General features: G+C 44.9%; 1 protein-coding gene across 1 annotated transcript in view; it reads left to right on the plus strand.

The window, feature by feature from the left end:
• Positions 1-24,226, plus strand: part of VPS50 (VPS50 subunit of EARP/GARPII complex) — an 821,620-nt gene that overhangs the window by 185,419 nt on the left and 611,975 nt on the right. The window contains exon 6 of the mRNA XM_078663657.1: positions 10,451-10,521. Within this exon, the coding sequence (XP_078519783.1) occupies positions 10,451-10,521 (71 nt within the window). The remainder of the gene's footprint in view (positions 1-10,450; positions 10,522-24,226) is intronic.

A 24,226-nucleotide genomic window follows, 5' to 3' on the forward strand; every position in this document is an offset into this window, starting at 1 on the left:
AAATCACACCCCTGTGGCCTCAAGCCAACGGGGAAGTCGAGAGGTTGATGCGGACATTAAACAGAGCGCTGCGGATTGCGGTGGATAATGGCGAAGACCCGGAGGCCGCCCTGGACGACTTCCTTGGAGCCTATCGGCAGACACCCCACTCAACGACAAAGTGTGCTCCCTCTCATGTTCTGTTCAAGCGAGCTCCAAGGGATGGCATTCCCACTGTCAACACGTGGGTGCCGGGAGAAAGGGACGCTGAGGCCATACAGGCCCGGCGACAGGCCACCAACATCAAAGCAAGCGCACATCGGCATGCCAAAGAACCAGCCCTCCGGCAGGGGGACACTGTCGTTGTCAAGGATCGCCATCCTGGGTGGAAGTTTCGGACTCCTTTTGAGCCAGAAGTGTGGACAGTGGAGCGAGTGCAAGGGACTATGATTACAGCTAGGAGGAATGGCCAAACCGTGACGAGGAATGCCTCATGTTTCAAGAAGGTACTGGACAATGTCAATGTGCGTCAACGGACCGAGGGAATGGAACATGGAGACCAAGAAAACATGGACTTTGATAATTGTTCTGATCCAACTCCTACTCTGCCGCGAATGGCCACCCCACCAAGGCCAGTGTCACCAGGCCCTGCGGCCGGGCGGAGTCAGCCAAGGGTCGAGGATGCGAGCGAGGGTCCGAGGACAACCCCGGCTGGGGTTGTCGAACTACCTCGGACCCAGGATCGTCGCTACAACCTGCGGCCCAATCCTAGGCCGAGTCAACGGTTGTTGGACTTTGCTTGTTCGTCTCCATGAGTAAGAGACTATGAATGTGCCTGCAGAAAGAGACTAAAATAAAGGAGGGATGTAGAGAGCCATCCGGGCTCTCACATACATTGTATCCTTACACGCACGCACGCACACGCAACCTTGGGGCGGGCTCGCCCCTCGGTATAAATAAACAAGCGGAAGACCGCTCGAGGTCTTTCCGGCTGAGTGCAAGCAAGTGTTGGTGTAGTTACTCAGTGCATATACATACACGTGGTAGGCCCAGCCTCACCACTCTACAATATTGAATTCATTTGCTTTGTCTGGCCCTCGTTGATCACCCCAGTGTAACTCATTCGGCCCAGCGGCTTCACTGTTGTGAAGTAGGATGTTTTTCTCCTGAGCAGCTGGAGGTACTAAAAATGTAATTCTTGCAGCTGTAAAGGAAACATATGTGAAGTCGGTTTATTTAAGACGATTGTGCTCCAGCTCTAACTCTGATCCAAGAGGATATTGATTTGATCGTGTTAAACCATAACCATCCTTGAAGTTAAAAAAATGCACAACCAGGACGCGTTTTACCATCCCGATATCGAGACCAGATTAACAGTGTATTGGAACTTTTAGGTTAGATCTGTGACACATTATTCGGGTGCCTTGTTCACTGTCGGAGCTCCACAGTGGGGAGCCAGCTCCAGAAGTAGTAATGAAGTCTGTCAGCCTGCCGGTGAGATATTCATGGGAGCATCTCTTGAACGCTCAAAGTCAATTTGAATTACTGAGCACATTATTTTTCGAATTTTTTTAAAACCTGCAATAAAATCAATTATAACATAAGTGATAAATAAAGGTATCCAATCATTGCTTTGCGGTTTAATCAAAGCCACACTATCCTGTTAATGATCACTAAGCAATTAATTTTAACTTCTGCGTCATAACAATTTTTATTATGTCCAAATGATTTCTCTTTAGTTTTCTGTTCACATTAATAATGTGCACAGACATGAATGATGTTAACACATCTTACATTATGACTTCTCTGCTAATCTTTAACAGTCTTATTTGAAATTGATTTAGTAAAAGCTATACATATTAAATGATGTTCTCACAATAATGTTTGCACACAATGTTATTAGTTGAGAGTTCCTAGTTAGGTCTATGATGTGAGGATAACAAAAGGCACGGAATAGGGACGTAAAAGGAATGAGAGTAGCAGATGGTGTTCACTGGCCACATCTGATAAATATATGTGTTTGTACATTATCTATTTTATTCATCCAGGTGTTAAGAGGATTATTTTATTCCGAAAATGAAATTGGCTTATTTGATTAATCAAAATGGATTCATACAAACTCATATTGATCGTAGATGGCAACTCTACAAAGCGCGACATACTTCAGGATTGGTGTACTGTTTGACTTTGAAAGCCTTATACTGGAGTGTCAAAGCTTAAGAATTTTAATACACAATATTGGTCTTGTCTTTCTGGTTATTATTGATCCTTTTAATTGCAACCAAACAACATGTGTGATCTTATATACTATAATGATCGGGGATCTACGCAATGATAGTTTACACTTTTTTATGCAGGAAATTATATTCCACGTTTCCTGTTAAAATAATTGAACACAACCATACTCCCCTAATAAATGCCTTTGTGATACTGCCTTGCTTTCACAGTGAACTGTTTTTTTGATAAGCAAATAATGTCTGATAATGTGCTAAATAGTCTACAGACTAGATGGATTATAAGCACTGAAGTGTTCTTTGTTTCTTTTCATTAGGGTTTTTCCATTTTGAAACAAATGGTAGGGTGTTAGATGTGGCATCATTGGCGTGGGTTCCCCTGTATTTTTGCCTTTACCTCCTGTGTTTTTGTTGTGTGTTGGACTTCGTTTTGCTGGTATAGATGCTTTGGCCACTGTGCCACTGCTGTTCAGTGCCAAAGTTTGAGTGCTTCCTTTGTAAATTATTGTTATGGATTGGTGATCCCATTATTGGCATATTTGATTTACTAGTCAGTCTCTAGTACAGTGCACTGTGTGTGCACAGGGCCTGTAAATCAAATGTAACTCAGGACTGCCATTTCAGAGCCTGTGTGCAGTCTGGTGCTGCCATGTCTACCTGGCAAGTGCACCACTTGCCAGGCCCTAACCTTCTATTTTCTTACGTTGGTCATCCCTAAGGTAAGCCCAAGGTACTCTTGTGGGCAGGGTGCAGTGTATGTGAAAGGTAGGACATGCCCTGGTGTGTGTGGCATGTCCTAATAGTGAAATACTGCCAATTTAGTTTTTCATTATTGTAAGGCTACCTGTTTCCATAGGATAGAATGAGGCGTTTGCTTATGACATCTTATAAACATATCTACCCATGGGAACAAGGTAGGAAAATAGTTTAGTATGCCTGAACTCCGAATGTTAAAATGCATCTTATAGTGAGGGTGATCTTTGCATTCTGTGTTTGAAAATACCACTTTTAGAAAGTAGGCATTTTCTTTCTTAACCATTCAGTGTGCCTCTGCTAGGATGTGTATTGACTGTCTGGCTTTGGAGTTACAGCGGTTGGGGAGGTGCAGTGGCTCCAGAGAGTCTGGATGAATCCTGGCTCGGCTGAATAGACCTTGGCTGCATTTAGAGTAGGGGGAGGAGATTTCCTTTTATCTGAATGGGCCTGGTCTGCCTTCTACAATGCTGTCTCCACCTCTTACCAGGAAACTGCACCAGAGAGGACAGAACTGATTTTGACTGAGCATAGGACTTATCTGCCACTAGAGAACAAAGGATTTTGCTGTATAAAAAGAGGGACCCAGACTTTTAGCTCCCTCCTGAGAAATCAAGAAGAACCTTTGCCAAGGAGAAGAGCTGGATGAGAAATACTGCCCCTGTGCTGTTTGCTGTCTGGGGTTGGCCTGAAAGGGAAGCCAAGGAAAGGGAAAAGTACTTTGTTGTTTGCTGTGTCCCCTGCTTGAGAAAGATCTCCAAGGGCTCGAAGAAGAGCTTGCCTCCTGTTCTGAAGTCTCAGGGACACAAAGACTTCACCCGAGGTTCCCTGAACGTTCTTGCTGGGAGTTGTGACCTGCCAAGAGGTGCATGTAGCGGTTCTGGACCTCTGGATGTTGTTCTGGCTATTGGGAGCTGAAAAAGCAACGCAACAACAAGAAGCGTGACTCATCTGTGCCTGTTTCCGATGCATCGCCAAAGAAACTGACGCAGGGCCGGCCTGCGGCTCGAAAAATCACTGCATGCTGCATCGAGTGCACCGGTCTCTGAAGTCTGAGATCACCCCTACGATTTCGACGCAAGCCCTGCTGTGCGGCTGCAAGAATCCACACATCGTCCTGGATCGTCGCATCGCATCGAGGCACCAGGTCTGTCGCATCGTTGGGGGACGCATTAAGAAACCAACACATCACCTCCCCATTCAGTAAGAAACTGACGCATCACCTCCCCTGCACAGCAGTAAGGAACCGACGCATCGCCTCCCCTGGAGCAAGAAACTGACTCATCTCCTTCCCTGTGTGTAAGGAACCAATGCATCACCTTCCCTGCGGTCCATTATGTTTTTGTGCGTGATGCATCCAAGGTACTTTGTGTGAAAAGTGTTGCATCTTCAATTTGCTTTGAACTAAACTATTTCTACCATTTGAAAATCGTATTTTTATTACTGTATTGTGTTTTTTTGTGGTTTTGGTCTTGTTTGGTTGACATAAAGATTTCTTATTTTTCTAAACTGGTGTGGTGTCCATTTGTAGTGTTTTCACTATATTACTGTATGTGTTCACAAATGCTTTACACACTGCCTCTGAGATAAGCCTGTCTGCTCATGTCAATCTCCCAAGGGGTACAAAAGCTTTGGCCGCCATAAGTGTGGCAGGGTATGCTCAGACGTGAGTCACTTGCTCACTTTGCCACTGGATTCAAGCAGGCCGGGCTGAAGACGGCTGGAATGCCAGAAACTGGTCCTCGGAAGCTTGTTTCCGGTCCAGGGAAGGCATGGCTTGGCAGTTCGGGCTGGACTGTTCACATGAGGCACAGGGTCAGACTGATTTGCATATAGCCATGTCTGAACTGGGGTGGCAGAGTGGGCTAAAGAACGGTGATGGATCAAACCCAGATCTTTTGACTGGGTGTGAGTTTTTGATTGGTTCAGATGCTCCGTCCATCACCACCCCCTTTTGTACCGCTTTGGACGCCATAAGTGTGGCAGGGTATGCTCAGACGTGAGTCCCTTGCTCACTTTGCCACTGGATTCAAGCAAGCCGAGCTGAAGACGGCTGGAATGCCAGAAACCGGTCCTTGTAGGCTTGTTTCCGGTCCAGGGAAGGCATGGCTTGGCAGTTCAGGCTGGACTGTTCCCATGAGGCACAGGGTCAGACTGATTTGCATATAGCCATGTCTGAACTGGGGTGGCAGAATGGGCTAAAGAACGGTGATGGATCAAACCCAGATCTTTTGACTGGGTGTGAGTGTTTGATTGGTTCAGATGCTCCGTCCATCACCACCCCCTTTTGTAATCTCCCAAGGGGGCAAGGGAGTGAGCAGGGGTTATTTTAGTAGTGTACCCGCTTAACCCGGAGTAGGAAGAAGGGTCCCTACTGGGACAAAGGTACCTACCTCTGCCAACTAGAGGCACCCATTTCTAACATAGAGCCATTCAAATTTTCATCCATTTTTTATTACCCTGCAACATAACATATATTCAATATCACCTTTACATTGAATTATAAAAATATTTGACAAATTATGTCACTTTCGAGGAGTATGTCATGTATACAGATTCTTCAAAATGTATCTACAGAGCATATCCGTTATCACATTCTTCCTGACCATGCTATGTTCTTATTTTCTTTGGCTAGTTTTTGAAGAAAAATTTACCAGATGATGCTGAGCTTAGTTGTGCTCAATGTGATCGAGAAGGTTATTTATTCAAAGGCTAGAACAACCCCTATTCATGCTAGCTAGGCCTGATTATTTGGAACTTGATCATTCCTTGTATGACAACAACCACTCATCTGATGCCTTACAATGTTTGAGGCATCAGCATCACAACATTCAATAGATTAGTAAGGTTTGAGCATGTTAACAGTAGATAACTCACAAGACTGCTTCAATTATTTTAAATCATTTGTGTAACTATTTTAAGACATTTTTAAAATATTGGGAACATTTTTTTTTGCTTTACATTTTATTCAGCATTTCTTGATGTTGAGGGCAGGGGTTCTTGTGCCTATTGTCTGGAGTTAAGCTCTATGTACAGATAGGTGTACCAGCCACTCATTGATTTTCAACAGTTTTTCAATGCAGTTGCCACTTTTGCATTTATTAGTGTGATTCTGGTTGTATGACATTTTGTTGCACATAATTTCTTTTTGCAGGACACTTCTATTACAATCAAGAGAGGAATATTGCATATGTTATACAACCCAGGTTATGCAAAACCCAAGCTCTCTACAAACAAGAAATCAAAGTTAGCTGGAAGTTTTGATTCTAAAGCATCTGCAAAGAAATAGGTTGCATGTACTCCAGATTGACTAGCAGTCAGTGAGAACTTTGTTTATTTTATATTTTTAAAAATCCAGACTTTACAAGAAAAGAATTCAGCATTTTAGTTTCATTACTTAAACATAATGCTATAATTGTAGTTTAATGTAATTAACAAATTGGCACTAACATTGTCCCATATCTTGATCAAAAGGGAGTGAACCTAATGATTTACTGTTATCTTTATGTACCAGTTTTTAACCCAAAACCCTCAACCAAGATTTGCTACTGGTGGTGTTAAGTGGTCACCGCTATGGTGTAGTTTTGGGTGCGTCATGATTGGGTTTCGCATCTAGGTACTCTCTTCCCTAGGTGAATACCGCTTCCTTTCTAGGAAAAGTACTGGTAGTATCTGTGCAGTGAATAAAAAAATGACGTTTAATATAAGTGCAGTATACGGGTGTAAGATTAAAAAGTGAGGTGTTGATGTTGTTCGATAGTGTAGGTTGACCTTAGCATCCCACATATACTGTCAACAGGTTTCGGCCTTTATTGCCCATAAGGGTCCAGGCCTTCATCAGGACCAACTTTAGAGATCGACAAATCCCTTGTTGTGACTCAGTTGATTCAAAAGAATCTACTTGCGTGTTTTCACACCGATAATTTTATTGTAAAAAAAAAAAAAACACATATTGAGCCTTCTTGTTTTTCTCTATCCACCTCATGGGTAACGGGCCACAACAAGGGATCTGTCTATCTCTGAAGTTAGTCGGTGCAAAATATGTTGTTTTGCACACGGAAAGCTCTTAAAACAAGGTCTTAAGATATCAGGCATGCTAGTTGATTGATGGAATATTGCTCTTCTTTTTTGCTGATAAAGTCTCTATTTCTCTTGTGTTTGTAAAATATAACTATCAAGTAACAATTTCTGACAGTAAGTGGTTAAAACCCATCTTTGCTAGTTTCCTGTAGTCCAAATCAACGCAAAATAATGATTAATTCCCCTTTATCACATTTCAGAATTTGCTCAATTCCAGGTTTTTGTTGTGGTTCCATTTCGTATGTTTCAAAAGTGAGGTTACCTTTAAACCAAGGGGAAGTTCTTCTCCCAATATGGCTAATTTCATTTCAGTGAAATTCTGGTGTGCAGTCCAAGAATGTGGTCTAGTCCCTCCAAATTGTTTTGTGAGAGAAATTGGTCAGCCCCGGATCGGTGAAAACCCATAGCTTTTGTGAACAATACAAGCTGCCTCAGGGTTCCCAGTCCCATTGTGTTTATATCCGTCCTGCATGCAGGGGATAAGGAAGAGTTTCCAGGGTGGGCAAACGGTAGAATCGGAAGTGAGATTGCGAAGAGTCTATTTCATTGGGGGTGTTGCAGGTGTCCCAAATATTTTCTTATCTCTTCTCTCCTCCAATAATAGATCTTTGAATGTTGTATTGTGAGTCAAAGAGCAAATCAAGCACCATAAACTTAAGTTGCATTAATAGTTTTAAGTTCAGTCAATGATAAGAGTTCGGATACGTTTTTAAAACCTTTGATTATCATGAAGAGATTAGTTACATTATTTGTTGTTGTTTTTATTTCAATTATTAATGAATCAAATAAGCATATATAAATCTCATAAAAAAGAATGGTTAGACTCAAACATCAAGTAATACATTTAAGCGCATTCCATAAAGGACTAATTCCCTGTATTAAAGATCGGGATCAGAGTTTAGATTCGCAGAACCCATGAAGAGTTCGGATTCAAAAGAAAAAGAGTGAGCTCAGAGGAGCATAAAGCTTTGAGCTAAACGAAAGCAGCAGAACTTCCCATAAAGAGTAGTTCATGAAACAAAGCCGAGTCTCAATCAATCCAAAATTAAATCAGCATACAGTTGCAGTAGCAATCTGTCAAATTTAAATGGCAATTCGGGCAATAGGAAGCAGCAGTAGCCACGACCTTCAAGAGTCTGGCAATGGTAAGAAAAGGAAAAAAGGCATTGCATCCACCTAGGAACATGCACTAATATAAAAGATGTGAATACATATGTCAGACATTGTATCGGGCTGCTTCATCCGCAGGCCAATCAGGTGGCATTTCTCATCATTGAACAGGTTCAGCTCCTCTGTTCCCACGTAAATGCATGCAGCTTGTAAAGTTATCACAAAGTTAGCTGCAAACATTCTTGTGTCGTTAGATTCTGAAAACATAAGCCTTAATTCCCATTGGCAGTTGAGCATAGGTCAGCCTTCTACATCACTTTTTGTTTCACTGTGAGAACAAAAAACCACACTGAGACAAAATCACGGTTAGGTAATGCATTCCATTTAATATGAACAAGAATTATGGTCTATAATGCACAAATATCTTATTCAAGCAGTTATGTGAAAACTTGAGAAAATAGGAAGTTCTTAACAATTATAAATAAAATGTTGCTTATAAAGTAATACATTTATTAAACCAGAACACACTGCAGTAATGACTAACATTTCTAAGCATTTCAGTTGAAGATCAAGCTTCTAATTCACGTTGTGCACTTTTCTCCAATTTTAGGTTTGGTTTTAGTTAAAGAAACTTGCTTGTTAGCTTTTGTATAACGTAAGCGTAAAGCTATGCCTGCCTATTGCATCTCAGTACATTTCAGAAGCGTGTCATTTGAGTATTGAACTTTACATTTATCACGCATAGTCAGCTACTAAGTTAATACATTTCGTGTTTATTTGTGGACTCTGTTACCGGTCTGGAAGAAAAGTGGATGGTAGCAGGCAAGACCCGGCCAGACATGGCTGTAGTGCAAGAAATTAGTATAGCTGTTGATGGAACGGGTTAAAACGAGTTGGTCAGCAGAGTAGCTGGACTGCTCTTTAAAGTAAAGATGTGAAGGTGCTGAACATCAGGATGAGATGGTGAAAAGCTGGTGAATAAAGGCCAGTGGCAGGTGATTGCTAAGTCTAGCTTGAAGATAAGGGCTTGTGGGCCGAGATAAGCGCCTATGGGCTAACCTTGTGGTCATTCAGGTATGGTTTCGACGGCAGTAATGTGAAACCAGGGGTCAAAAGAGGTTATCTGGTCCAAATACAATGCCTGTGAAAAGACCCTGGGGATGTTGAGCACAACGTCAAAGAGCTGAAAAAAAACTACAGTATGTAGACCTGGGCTAAAGAAAGTTGAATTGGATGAAAGGAGGAGTCCTGTTTGCAACGAACCTGCTGGCATGCTGTTTTTTAGTAGTAAAGAAGTAGACTATGAGTGACGAATGAATGCTAGAGCAGAAAGAATGGTCGGGCAATTACCCCCATAGTGATAGGGAGGGAGAAGTAAACGGAGCTGTCGACGGGCCCACTGGCAAATAACTCTGGAAGTTCCAACAAGGCTTGTTCAGCTGTTGATAAAAGGACGAGGCACAACAACACAAAGAGAGAGGATAAGAAAGTTGGAGGTGCAACGAAATGGAATGCATTGCTGGGTAAAATGCTCTTAGCGAATGGGGTTGCCTTGAGAGTGAGGGTGGCGAAGACAGAAGACCAGAAGTTTGGCCTCTCTCCTAGCTTCCACCAAACCCTGTTATTGCCCCAAAATAGCGGAATGGGTGGGAAATGTGGATGGATAATCCCAGGTGATGAAAGGTTTCTCTAATTGGGCTAGTTCCCAGGATCTCCATTTACTACACCGAGCTTACCTGGACTAAAAGCTTGCTTACATATATATAAGTGCATTTGTGTCTGGTTAGTCAGCGTAATATCTTTGAATAGCTTGCTACTACAGAAAGAGATTAGTTCATTTGAATTCAGTATTGCTTGTGGCGGCGCATAACATGAGCAAGAGGTGTCCGGTTGATCTATTCTCTCAACAAGATTACTTTTTGCACATAATTATTAATTTAAAGTGAAACATTTTTTTTAAATCCCCTTCTTGCGTAGAGAGATGCTACTGTTGAGTACAAAGGCATACTGTTTTGTGTTTGCGACATGTGTGCCTCCGCCCCAACCTCTAGATGGCAGTAGGATCATGTAAAACAAACTGGAAATCTAACCTCCGAGATGCAAGATAAACGGAGATGCGATTCTGTGCGCATACTACATTGGCTTGGTAATTTGTCAGTTCTCTCAGTCTCAGAATGGAGTTTCAGCACTTTTGGTTTGGTTTATGCAAAGACTGAAAGATTTCTGATGTTGAAGATTCCTCTGGATTGCTGGATGAAATATGGTTGTTACTTTTTTTTAATCCTTTTTTACAGGAACTTGAGAGAGTTACATCGCTGCAGACCAGCCTCCAGCTCGCTGCTGTCATATGCACAAATGGAAGGAGGTAGGAGAGTTGCAGATCGTGCATGGAGGTTTGTTTGTCACATAAGGTGAAACCAGGGCTGGCTTTAGAGGTTGTGGCGCCCTGTGCGACAATCTTTGTTGGAGCCCCCCACCCCACAAACAAACATTTTTTGTGTTTAGTTGTATGGTTTCTCAACCGCATATTAAATATATACAGGATACATTTTAGAGTATATAAAATGTATGCTCAAATATCATGTAAATTAAATAAGGATTAGACGGGGAACAGATGTTAAGACTCAGCAATTGGTGCTCCTTTGATTTGCAGCACTCAGTGTTTTCATAAGGCACATCAACGAGTCTTCCGGTGAGGCTGAGCACCTTGTCCTCTCCTAAGTTGTGTCACTAGTGCTACTTTTATGCCTATTACCTACTGTTCCTCCCCACAGGTACATCACTATGATACAAATCTGAGTGTTCTACTGCGGCGCTTCACCCTGTCCTCATTAATACACATCACGCTCTGCTTTCTGTTGTACAGCTTACTTTGTGCCACTGATGCACACTCCCCTATGTCTGTGCCCGGTGCAATGGCACCGCTCGCACCGCCCAAAAGCCGGCCCTGGGTGAAACCATGTAATGTTTTACCTGTGTCTTGGTCTTGCATTGCTAGAATACAAACTCTATTTCCATTTTGTCATAAAATTGTATCAAGCGAAACGCCACGTGTCCCTTTTGCCAAACCCCAACGCGGGAACTCAGGGTCCGTCGGATCCGGCCGTGGGCTGCAGAAACGGTGGAGCCCAGCCCAACAAGCCCGACCTGGCCGCCGCTCACAGGGCCGTCAAGAGGAAGGATAGGAGGGGGCCCAGGGGACCCAGCATAACTGGGGCCAAAAACACAGGGGGGCACCTATTAATGGGCCATTCTGTAGTCCAACACACCTCTCCTGCTCCCAGCTTGGGAGATCGAGGGGGGCCCCACAAGTCCCGCTGTAGCCCCTCACAGGCCTCCACACAGTGCGCAAATGTCACTGCCACAGCCCTGGTGAACAAATAGTGGCTCTGTGTCAAGCTCGCGTGGCCCGATTGACCTCCGAAGTGGGCAGGCCACCCCTCGTGTGATGCGGGAAGTAGAGGGTTCCCCATCCGGCCGCCGGAGACCCGTAGGCGCCACAGGTAGTATTTGGGCTCAAGTCCGCCTCCAAAGGCCCTGGAGGTGGTCACCGACACAGGCCCTCTGCGCATCAAGAGGTAAAGGGCATAAGGAAGGTCCTCCACCAGGCCCTGGAAGGTAGGGAAGGCTGTAATAGCCCACCAACACTATGGCTGCCAATCCCTTAGTACAGCGCACTCTCAGATGGCACCCCCCGCGGCCTGATATAGTCGCCGATCATCAAGGCACTTCTCACAGGGAGGGGGGAGGCGGTAGGATGTACCTGAATGTTCCTACCACCCAATGTTCCCGCAGGTCTCCTGATAAAAATGATACCTCACTTGTGTGGGTGGGTCAAGTACCCACGACAGGCAAGGGCATGACATCAGTGCGACGTGCACGCTGATCATTGTTAGAACTGGTATTTCTGGTTGGCTAAGGCTTGCGCCAAAGCCAGGCAGAAACCACCACTCTAGTCAGGGCAAGGGAGTTACACGCCAAAGATAACCCCGCTCACCCCCTTGGTAGCTTGGCACGAGCAGTCAGGCTTATCCCTGAGGCAATGTGTAAAGCATTTGCGCACGCACACAGCAACAAAAACCCAGGCACACTACAAAAGGAACTCCACACAAGGTTATATAAAAATAGCCTTTGTATTCTCAAAACACATCAGATAGTAATCATGCAATATACATTGTGCCAACTGGCACGGGCAATATTCACAAGGGATTATTTACACAGGACAGGGCCACGTGGGCCACTGTCAGGATCAACACTTAGCAGAAATTGGTACAAGTAAAAATAGATCATAAACCTACAACCAGTAGCCACTGGTATTCACTGTACTCCACCTCAACCTGTAACATAACTTTATATTATGCACATTCCCATCAGGCGCGAATTACATCCTGCGCTAACCTCACTAGTCTAAACACTTTAGACCCTACCTCCTAAGTATCTCTCACATTAGGGGCGTAAATCACAGTGAAGTACAATCTCACTAACACAAACCTCCATAGGTAAAACCATCTCTAGTGGTATCAAACACAGGGTGTGTAAAACATACTAAATGCATTACATTTCCTAGCACCACATTTAAAGCACATCAATCACACTAGGGCCTCGTGCCCTATCCACATACCAGCCCCCTGGCCAACTGGCCATCTCAAGAAGGGGCTCAAATGCCCTGTGTCCAGAATGTCGGGGCGCGCTGCTAAGGCAGCGCCAGTCAGGGGTGCGCCATCTGCGCAAACCTAAATGTCGTAGCTGCCCACTACTTGCTGGGCAGCTGAGAACAATAACTGGGGCCTAAACGCTGCAGCTGGCACTAAGTGCTGCGCAGCTGGGAAAGGCCAAGGTCGGCATGGGCTCTCACTGGCCCTTAGGACAAACTGCGCCACAGGTTGGAGCCCTCTAGGCTCTAGAACAAATCATGCGCAAAACGGTGGAGCCCTCTAGGCTCTGAACACAAACGAGCCCTTAGTTGGAGCCATCTAGGCTCTGGAAATCACCATGTTCACTTAAAACACGGTGGAGCGCTGGAGCCACACGGGGCTCTCTAAAATAAACACTGTACCCCTGTAAGCCATTTGGCTCTCAAAATAACTGGGGCCTCGGAGCCATGGGGCTCCGCAATGGAAACTTGCCTACCCTGGAGCCCACTGGCTCCCTAACGAAATAAATGCCCCCAAGCCCCTCACGGGGACTTCTAAACAAATATAGGCCATCGTTGGAGTCACGCATGGGCTCGGTAAAAACGGTGGGGCGGGCCACTGCCATCCGGGGCCGCCCTAACTCTGTGCTCCACGTGGGAGCGGCCCTCTGTCAAGCGGGGCGCTCAGTGCTGCGCGGGAATCACTTGCACACTCTTCCCCCCCCCCCCCCCCCCCCTCCTCCCCTCCAGGCAGCCCTACTCACCGGCTGCTCTCCGGAGGCGGCGGGGGATGCTGTCTTCTTCCGGCAGTCTGCCGGGGCTATCCCTCGCTCATGGGTGCCTCGGCGGACGTCGTCACGGCAGCGAGTGGGGCTCTCTCTCTCCCTCCCGAGAGCCTCGCTGACGGCAGGTGCATACCTCTGGGAGCCCCGCGCTGCCATCGGTCCTCACGGCGGCGTGACACGGCTTCCCCCCCGCAGGGGGAAGCGGAAGTTGAACTCCCCAGGCCCCGCCCACAGTCAGGTGGCGCGGGCCTGGCTTCCTGTGTTCGCCACGGGCCGCGGCGGTGAACTTTTGAGGGCAGAAATGAGGGGTAGGCTCCCTCTATAATTCAAAATATAACGCGGGGTGGGCACCCGCTTTGGAACTCTTTAAAATGGGGTGGGCACCCGTAATAAAAATAATTAACGAAGCGGGTGGCACCCGTAATGACTCAAGGAGGGGGGGAATCCCTGCGAGGGGGATTCCCTCGACAAAGGCTGCAGCGCTGCGCTGCTCAGCCCTCAGGCTCTCCCTTCTCTAGAGAAATTAAATTAAAGCGCGCTCAGCCCAAACTAAGGCGCAGGGAGGCTGCTGCAAGCCTGCACAAAATCCACAAATGAGGAAATAGCTCCCAGAGGTCCTGGGCATGAGAGATGGAGCACAGCAGCTCCCAGCAAAGGAAAATCCTCCAGCATCCAGGGGCTGGGCAGGGCCCAGGGATTCAAGCCTTCCCTTGGGCCCCAGCAGCAGCACGCCCCTGGTAAATTTGAGTTGGTGTAATGACCTACTTCTTTGTATGTTTTGGTGCTTCTGTCAGTCACCAGACCATTACTTACCACATCCTTTCTCAGGATCCAGAAAGACACCACATTTCACAATACTTACCCAAGAAAGGAATAAACACTGACAACATATAAGACCATTGCCGAGGAACTCGCAAATAACAACAAGTCACAACACCTCCCCATCCGAGAGGTTACGCAGCAATTCACAACACCTCCCCATCTGAGAGGGTACACAACGCATGCTCCTCCTAGCAATGTATTGGATAGAATAATTAGAATTTAGACATCCCTGATGGGAGCCGATTTCCCTCCCGTATCAACAATTACCCATTAGAGGGGAATCGCCCATCCCTCTGTAAGTACTTGGTAAAAAAGGGTCCCGACCTTCCCTCACAAGGAATACAAACAAATGATATGCTCTAGGGCTTCTTTATTACATGATAATAGAGAGTCACATACCGCCGCCACCGCCGAGAGTCCCTAGCAGGCACCAGAAGCGCTAGACGTTCCAGCCGCCACCGCCAAGAGTCACGAAGGCATCAGACTCCGCGCCGCCGCTCCGGGGGACCACAACACCCGGCAGGCCTTGCGGCGGCGCGTGCGAGGTGACGACACACGCGCCAGAGAGCGCCAACACCACCCATAAAGCGAGAAGCATCCCGGCAGAGCGGGGGAGAGTCACATACCGCCGCCACCGCCGAGAGTCCCTAGCAGGCACCAGAAGCGCTAGACGTTCCAGCCGCCACCGCCAAGAGTCACGAAGTCATCAGACTCTGCGCCGCCGCTCCGGGGGACCACAACACCCGGCAGGCCTTGCGGCGGCGCGTGCGAGGTGACGACACACGCGCCAGAGAGCGCCAACACCACCCATAAAGCGAGAAGCATCCCCGCGTCGCGGGACGCGAGCGGGACGTCCGGAGCTAAGCCCGGGCAAAGGGCGGGCCCTCTACGGCCCTCATCGGCACGAGGAGGCAGGGGCAGGGCCAGAAACGCTGCCGGACTCACCTTTGTAAGTAAGACTCTAAGTTTTAAGAGCATCTGATTTGTTATTATTTTAGTTTAAAACATAAGGCTGTGAGTACATCGCAAATATGTCTACGAAATCAAAGGAAGTCCCACAAAACACCCTTGACAACTACCTTGTTCAGACTGTGAAAAAAATAAATACACAGAGGAGAAACTCTCTTGGCTTAAGTCAATCCCCAGACCTTCGTTGTTTATCCCCGACTGCATCCATCTTGATTGATGACACTATCTTGCAGGAAGTCAATCAGGACAGCATAATTAGAGGCCCAATCTTTCAAGGATTAAGCAGCGCATCAGAAAATGTAGCCCCAGCCTCTGAGGCTTCTAATATACAGGTCGAAAGTGATACTGACATTGACTCTGACCAGGAGAAACATACACAGGCTACACTTGATGAGGAAACACCCAAAGGGCGTGCAACAAGGCCAAGACGTTTATGTACTAAAAATCCACCCAAGCAGGGTGGACTACGTCCAGGGACAAGAAGGAAGAAGGCTACTACCCCAAAGACAAAGCAAGTAAATTTATTGGAGGATAAACAAAATCACATTTTTGAGGACACATGTTTTGAAAGGATTGCTGACTTTCTTGAGCTAAAAATTAATGCCATTGTAAAGCCTTTAATATCTAAAATTGATAAACTGCAAGCGGAGATCAAAAGATTGGGTGGTCTCCACACCACGGTTGCAGGAGGGGTTGAAAATATTACTACGATAATTACAAATTTGAGCAATAATACAGGGGGAAGTGTGGTTAGAGAGATTGTAAGTGATGGTCTAGGGACTCAGCTGTCTGCTGAGAACTTACCGCCCGAACCTTCAACATCATCCATCACTACTAACGAGGGCCCGCTTTTATTTAACATCTCAACAGATAATAATCCCTCTGTCAGCCTACCCCCAGCAATTGCTCATCCCACGGACCCCCTACAATTTTTAGTCGAGGCCACACCAGTGGTTCTTGTGCTAGCGAATGTCCCGCCTCTGGAAGGGGGAATAGTGGAAAGCCCTACCTCCCTTACAAGCAAGGCCTTGCACTGGCTAACCAGTAACATGCGGTTAGCTCCAGGGGGAAAACACCAATTGGCAAATGTTATTAAGTCAGCAACCAGGGTCCCCTGGCTGGGAAACCGGCCGAAAAAGTTTAAAGGGGACTGCGTGGCAGTGAGCCTCTCAAATCAGGATGTTCTCCCTAATATACTTGCTAACTTACTTCCTCCTCAACGCAGACAGGGCACTGTTGTTCCTTTAACTCTGAAGTTTTTCTATGGGGAGCAACAGAACGTCACTCATCCAAGGACCCCTGCGCCAGGGTGGGATAGATGTTGGGACAGTAATCCTAGATGGGGGCGAGATGTAAGACATAATGCAATGGTTCATTATCCCCTTCTTCCACAGCAAAATTCTTTCGTAGAACCTCTTCAATTATTCAATCGCTATGCCCCATTATCCTTCATGGATCAAAACGATTGACTCTCTCTTAGTAAAGATCCAAACGATGAGGGTCTTTTGCATGTCCACGGACAATTAGATCCAAAACTTAAAGGTTCCAGGGCCTGCAGAATCATGAGCTGGAATGTCGCTGGTATCAGATCCAAATTCAACGATAAGAACTGGCTGGAGATGGTCAGATCCAACAACATTCTTGCCTTCCAAGAGACTTGGGAAACGTCAGACAGACTTGTTCTAGACGGCTTTTCCCATTTCTTTGTTCCTGCAGTACCTAGCAATTCTGGAAGGGCAAAGGGGGGCTTGGCCATATATATTTCCTTGGATATCCAAGGAAAGCCAAGACAGATTAAAACCAACTCAACAAATATTTTAGCGGTTGAATTAACCATACAAAACGCACAGCCTATATTATTTGTTAATTTTTATAATTCTCCCGTCAGTCAAATCATGAACGAGCATTTGGTAACGCTAGAGGATTTCCTGTCCACCCACAGTGAGAATAATGTTCATGGTTTTGATGTGATTCTCATGGGAGACTATAATATTCACCCATGTAATATGGATTGCCGCGTGGAATACGAGGATTTCTCCCCCTACCTCCCCACCCCGCATTTTGAACACTCATCACGTGGAGAGGCTCTGGAATCACTCTTAGCGACTTTTAATCTCTATGAATTTTATAGTAGCAACACATGTTTGAAGCTACCAACATATGTGGGTAACAACACTGGCACAATTGTGGATTATATTTTTTTATCGTCTGGTATTATGTCTGAAGTGTTTAATTACAAGGTAGAAACTTCAGTTTTTAGTGACCATAACCCTGTAATTTTAGAGATTGTATCCCAGGGAGTTTTGGGAAAAAGAAAAATTGAAGTTTTATGTGCGACCGACCTAGTGCTGGGAGATCAAAATCGCAGACTGAAATGGGATCAAGTAACCCTAATTACCTTTATACAGGATTCCCTGGCTAAAGTTGAGGAGGAGGTTGCAATCTGCTTAAATAATAATTACTCTGCTACCACTTTGATAGAAGCTTTTAACGTTATTTGCCGACAGGTCAATTTAGACCTGACTGTAAAGAACAAGCCCCATGTAGATAGGGGCCCAAAATGGTTCGACTCAAATTGCTCCAAGGCTCACTCAATCCTCCTGAAGGCTCTAAAAAACAAACCAAGAGACAAAGAACAGATAGCATCATTGAGAAAAAATTATAATAATGCTATCAGGACGAGGAAATTTGAGATTAAAAACGAGGCCTGGAACGATCTTTTATCGCCCGATACATAGAGGGATAGTTCTAGATTTTGGGCGATAATAAACCATCCTTTTTTTGTGGGTTTAGAGAAAAAGAGAGCAGATTGCACCATACCCGACGAACAGTGGGTCACACATTTCAGTAATATCTACAGCTGCCCTGATAACATTCTAGGCTGTGAAATACAATCTACACAAGCAGTAGCTATCATCCCCCCGTTTAGCATTGAGGAGGTAAAAAAAGCGATTAGCGACACACACTCTAAAAAGGCTCCGGGCCCCGATGGGGTTCCCGCAGATTTCTTTAAGAGTGCTCCTGAACTAAGTACCAAAATTCTCACTAATATTTTTAATGCTACAAGAGATTTTATTTTTCCCACTAGCTGGTCTAAGTCGACCATAATACCGATTTTTAAAAAGGGACAAAGAACAGACCCGGCCTGTTATAGGCCAATCTCCCTTATTGACTCTAGTGTTAAAATCTTGGGGAGAGTCCTTTTAGGTAGACTGACTCAGCTTTTAGAAGGAAAGGGTGCCTTATCAAATGCACAATATGGTTTTAGAGCCAAAAGAGGAACCTTAGATCAGTGTTTAAATCTAGAACTGATCATAAATAAATACGTAGTTGCCAAGGGGGGTTCACTGTACATGGCCTTTATGGACCTCTCCTCAGCTTTCGACCTGGTCAACAGGGCCAAGCTGTGGGGGGTTCTTTTGTCCATGGGCATTGATGCTCCCTTGGTGAGGTATCTGGCGGAGCTACACAGAGACCTTAAAACCTCGGTCAGAGTGACCAGCGAAGGAAGATGTACTTGTCACTTTAAGTCAGAGAGGGGGGTTAGGCAAGGATGTATCCTTGCCCCCCTCCTCTTTACTCTCTACATAAATGACCTCGAGGCAGTCCTGGCCGTCTCCCATACAGATATCCCGCGTGCAGGTGAGATAAAGATACCTGTCCTCCTGTACGCGGATGATGCCGTCCTCTTAGCACGCTCTGGAGTGGCATTAAACAAACTCCTTTTATCCTTTGGGGATTTCATGACCTCTTTGGACATGAAAACTAACGTAGAAAAATCCCATGTAATGATAGCAGGAGCCGCAGGCAGGAAAAGAAAGTCTAAAACTTTTTTCTGTGCTGGGAAAGAGGTTAGGAGAGTTCCAACCTTTCCCTACCTAGGGGTGACCTTTGATGAAAAGGGCACGTGGGGCCCTCAGTTTCTGGCTAAAAGCAACGCTGTAGCAAGAGCGGCTGCCGGGTTGCTTGGTTTCGCTAGAAAACTTGGAGCCCGTCCCATGGAGAGCATTATAAAGGTCTACAAAGCTAAGTGTCTGTCGGTTGCTCAATACGGCTCTGTTGTTTGGGGGTACAAAAATCATGAACTTGATAAAATTCAGAAAGTAGAAAATAAATTTTTGAGAACTTTGCTTTCGGTCCCCCAATCGACTTCTACATACATAATACACACAGAGCTTGGACTGGGCTATATTACCGACATTTTAAAATCAGCCCCAGTTATTGGATGGTTGAAAGTCTGGCTAAACCAGGAGCTTACTTTAAATCATTATATCCTTAAAGACTGTTTAGCCCTGGATAGAGCACACAATATCCCATGGTTAAAATATATTCAGACGCAGTTAACTTTAGTTGGCCGACCCGAACTTTTTTCTTCTCCTCATTTGATAAATCAGGAAGACATAAAAATAGTCAAAACTCTCCTGACAAATTATTATGTTTTGGAGAGGGAAGCCACAGAGTTAAATAAATCTACGGTCAGGAAACACTGTATGTTAACATCTGCACCAGGTATGGAACCATACCTTTTTTTGATAAATAAACCATACCATCGTTTCCTTCTAACAAGATTTCGTCTGGACCTGATTCCCTTCATTCTGGGTAATTTAAAAAAGTGGAGTAGACCGGAAAATGCTGAACCATGTGATTGTGACTTTTTTTCCACTCAGGATACGATTCATTTTATTTTCTTCTGCAGCCATTACAAAGAGATCAGGAAAAAATATTTGTTGCCAATACTGTGCAATCTGGGTTTTACACAGGTAAAACCAGCCATGATGTACCTGCAACTACTTCCGAACTCAAAAGTAGCATTTTATGTAGCTAGTTTTTTGGTTGCAGGTGTACGTATAAATAAGCATCGTCTTCAGAATTAGGCACCTAGTCCCAGATTAATGTTTATTTTTATATATTACTGATTTTATTCTTTTTTAACATTAATGTAGAACTTATTCTGTATAATGAGATTTTAGGGTTTTTTAACAATGTATTGATCTATATTATAATGTGTCTTGATGAAATGTTGTTATGTACCACTGCTCGCTCTTTTATGATTTTTAATAATCGAATAAAGATAATTGACTGACTGACTGACTACATGATAATAGGATGACAAAAGAAAGAAATAACTAAACATCACAGTAAACATTAGTAGCAATCATCAACACATACATATACATAGAGCCTGAAAATAAAAGCATAGTTAGATAAAGTTAGATATACATGGAACACCTCGCCATAATCTTAGGCGTCTTGTCATCTGAAGAAGGGTCCGGCTCTCTTTCCCTCTCTGGTTGGGTCAGGACTCTCTGTTGCACAAACACGACTGCACGTCTGCACCGTGATGTATCACCAGACCGCCAAACACCAGACCAGCATCTCAGCATCTCCCGGACCCCCTTTCTCTAATATAGAACTCTATCCTCTATCGAAGCTTCTGGAAGAACCCGCCTACATTTCTCACAAGATTCCTGTACCTTTCCACACCAGGCACCCAACAGCAGCTGGCCAAGCGTTTTGTTATGACGCCAATGCGAAGAAGGCACATTCCTCTCGATAAGAACTGGTCTGCTCTGGTTCACTGCTGGTGAACAACACATGTAATCTCAAATATCACCTCTCACCTACAGAAGCTCAGAAGATGGCTGCAGTTTAGAATATGGAGTTGCTCAAGCATAGGCCTCTACTACTTGGAAAGCAGAATGATATTCGACCACGTCAAAGCCAATAGGCTAAAGTCATAATTCACCTAACTCAAATAACACTATGCGCTTAATCCCTCAGTATCCACTATGGAGCACATGTGTGCACCATCACCAACAACACTGCACCTCGACATCCCATACCTTCTATTCTTTAGCAAGATTATTGTAATGCAAGACCATCCTATATTAAGGCTAAGGTAACATAGCACACTAAAGTCAGTACACAATGGTGGTGATCGAGGGTCATCACAGAGCATCAGACCACTAAAGTGGCTGATTCACTACAGTTGGAAACAAGAACATTTACTTGGGGTCACAGACCCTCTTTTATACACAGAAACCCTTTGTTGTCAAAGGTGCAGGCAAGGGGCTAACCAGATGCAACTGAGAGAGAGAGAGAAAAACTCTGTTTATTTAGACCTTAGTCTTTGAAACCAAATCGAGTAAAATTCAGGGTAATATACATAATTAGTTATTAGTAAAACAATGTACAGCTTTTTGTTAAAATCTTTAAAAGGTATAAAAACATACAGTACGTTCTTCTTAAAAGCTGATGCAACTGGTTCTTGAGCACTTTGTTTTGCTCAGCCCCTCTGCCTATTCACAGGGTGGGCCAGGGACATCAGACACACCACAGGGGGTGGAGCCAGCATTGTGGAGGGGAGGGAAGGCCCAGCCCTATTCAGGTCCCAGGTGCACTCCTCCCTCCCATTAACATGCAAATCTCTCCATTCACCACCGGGGCAGACCCATCCTGACTCCTGGAGCCAGGCACACCAGCCAGCTCCAGCCAATCACAAGCCAGACAGTCAATTCACATTCACTGCACAGACATGCCAACTTCTAGAAGTGGCACTTCCACACTAGACACAATAAATCTGCGCACATCATCGCGCAGCATTTAATCACACGAGTTCGCACATACCAAACTCGACCCTGCACTCCCTACACATCAGGAACTACCATGGACACACATATTCCCAATGCATTCCTATGGGAGGGCAGGCCACTCTCACCACACACACACAGAGAGCGCACGCACTTTAGACTGGACCACAGTGAAAAAGTGCGCAGAGGCCTAAAATCACCAACACCAGGTTACAGAAACAGGCTTGGCAAATGCAAAAAAGTTTCGGGGTGAACCTGGCCAAAGGGCCAAGTCCAACAATCATCATTTCACAGAAACACGAGGGGCCCTCTGGAGCTGGGGAAACTCTTACCCAGCTCCCGAAGCTTTTTTTTGGGGGGGGAATAGAAATTCCTCTGGTGCCGTGTGCCTGGACGGCCAGGAGCCGTCATGCACACACGAGCACCGTGGCGCAGGAGGGTTAAAATCGTGCCCGCCGCAATCAAAGCGGGGCCACCATCTTGGGCATGGTCCTTGCCTGGTTACAGTCCCTGCACCAGGCATCCCGGCCCCCAGTGTCAACGCTACATCGATACGGGGGTCTGTGTTAGCAATGGGCCCCTTCACAAGCAACGAGGGCAGGAAGGAATCTTCGACAGCCGAATTAACATCTCACTGGTGCCTCCGCGAACAAAGCAGGTCTGCCTTCTTGCCAAGAACACAGGGTCCCACCGTAAGGAACCGTCTGGCCCGCTAAGCCCCTTCTGTTATGCCTAGTACAGTGTAATAAATAAGGATTCCTGATTATTGCTGATGGGCAGTAAAGCGAGGTTCAATAATGCATTCTTGAACATGTTATCAAAATATTTTTCTGAAATGTTGAATTTAGTTTACTGTCCTGAAATTTGTACTTCGATCTGGATTCCAATTGTACAAAAATACTGCATTTTTTTTCCAGCAGAAAGGTGTTAAGTTTAAATCTGGCCGAATTTTGTTTATGTAAAAATGTTGCATGCTCCACGTTTTGCAGCTCAGAATATGGCTAAACTTGTTAAAGCCATCTTCTCTCTGATTAACCTTGTTTATTTCGAATAGGAAAGTAATACCACACCCGGCAAACTCAGAACCAGAGCTTTATTAATTGGCTGTGGTATTACCTCCTCCATGTTGCGAGTCTCATAAAGAGACCTGGGGTGTTTCAATGTTGCTGGCAGTTTTTTTAAATACTAAAAAAGTTTAGTTTGTTAACCAAGCCGATTTTTTTATTTACATGTCTACAATAAAACAATAAAACAAGGATTTAATACAGCTTTCTTTAACACGCTTTTATTCTTCAGCAAGAGTGACAATCGAGCTCTACAACATGCTTTCGCTTTTGAGTCAGCAAAAGGAAAGGTAAACACTATTTTAAAAGACAGCTTGCTGGTCAGAAGAAGCCTGACATTTGACAGCATGTCTCTGGAAAAACATTAAATGCTGCACCACAAACACGTGAAAACTTCTTTATTACTAACCCACAAAATGAGGTTATGTGGGGGTGCTGCAGCACATCCTGCACCCGTGGTCTCTGCACCAGCACCACTGCTATTGCGTGTACTTCTTAAAGGAAACGGTATCTTTGGCAATAAAAAAGCCAGCAAATACTGTCTTTCTGTCTTCCAACGAGAAGCGTCTGCACCCGGACCGCAAAGGTTAAAGAGCTGTGTGCCTCCAATCTGTACCCTTAGAATACAGCTTACTTATTTTTGGTGATTTGTACTCACAGCATTCCCGTGAAAGGTTCATTTTTAGCTAGGAAGGTTATATTTAGAAAAGGCAGAGGCCAATGTAGTACCTGTAGTCCATTATACTGTTGCCAGATATTCTTTGTCTTGCACTCACCAGAAGATGTGAACATCAAAAATGTGAAACTAGTTAGGGAGTTCAAGACAAATATACAAAGGTATTTTCAGCCATAAACGTATGTGTATGGCTTAAAAGGGCCCATTTTACACATCCGGAATTGATGAAACGATTTCGTAACCAGTTAATACTTTTATGACTGCAGATTTAAGTACCACCAGTGCAGAGAATCCGCAGTCGTAAATTCTACTCTTGGAGAAAAAAGTGCAGCCCAATGCATGCTTTGCACTGGCCAATCTTTATTTATTTATTTATTTTTACTCTTTTTTTTATTATTAACAAGTGCTCGATCAACGATAGAGTGACGTAAAACAATACACAATAGTATAGAACTTTCTGCCACACAAAGTACAATATGTGCTGGAAAAAATGGATAACATATTCTGACTTATCCTGACCGTCAATGGACA

This window comes from Lissotriton helveticus, chromosome 10 (assembly GCF_964261635.1).
Source record: "Lissotriton helveticus chromosome 10, aLisHel1.1, whole genome shotgun sequence".
Lineage (NCBI taxonomy): Eukaryota > Metazoa > Chordata > Amphibia > Caudata > Salamandridae > Lissotriton > Lissotriton helveticus.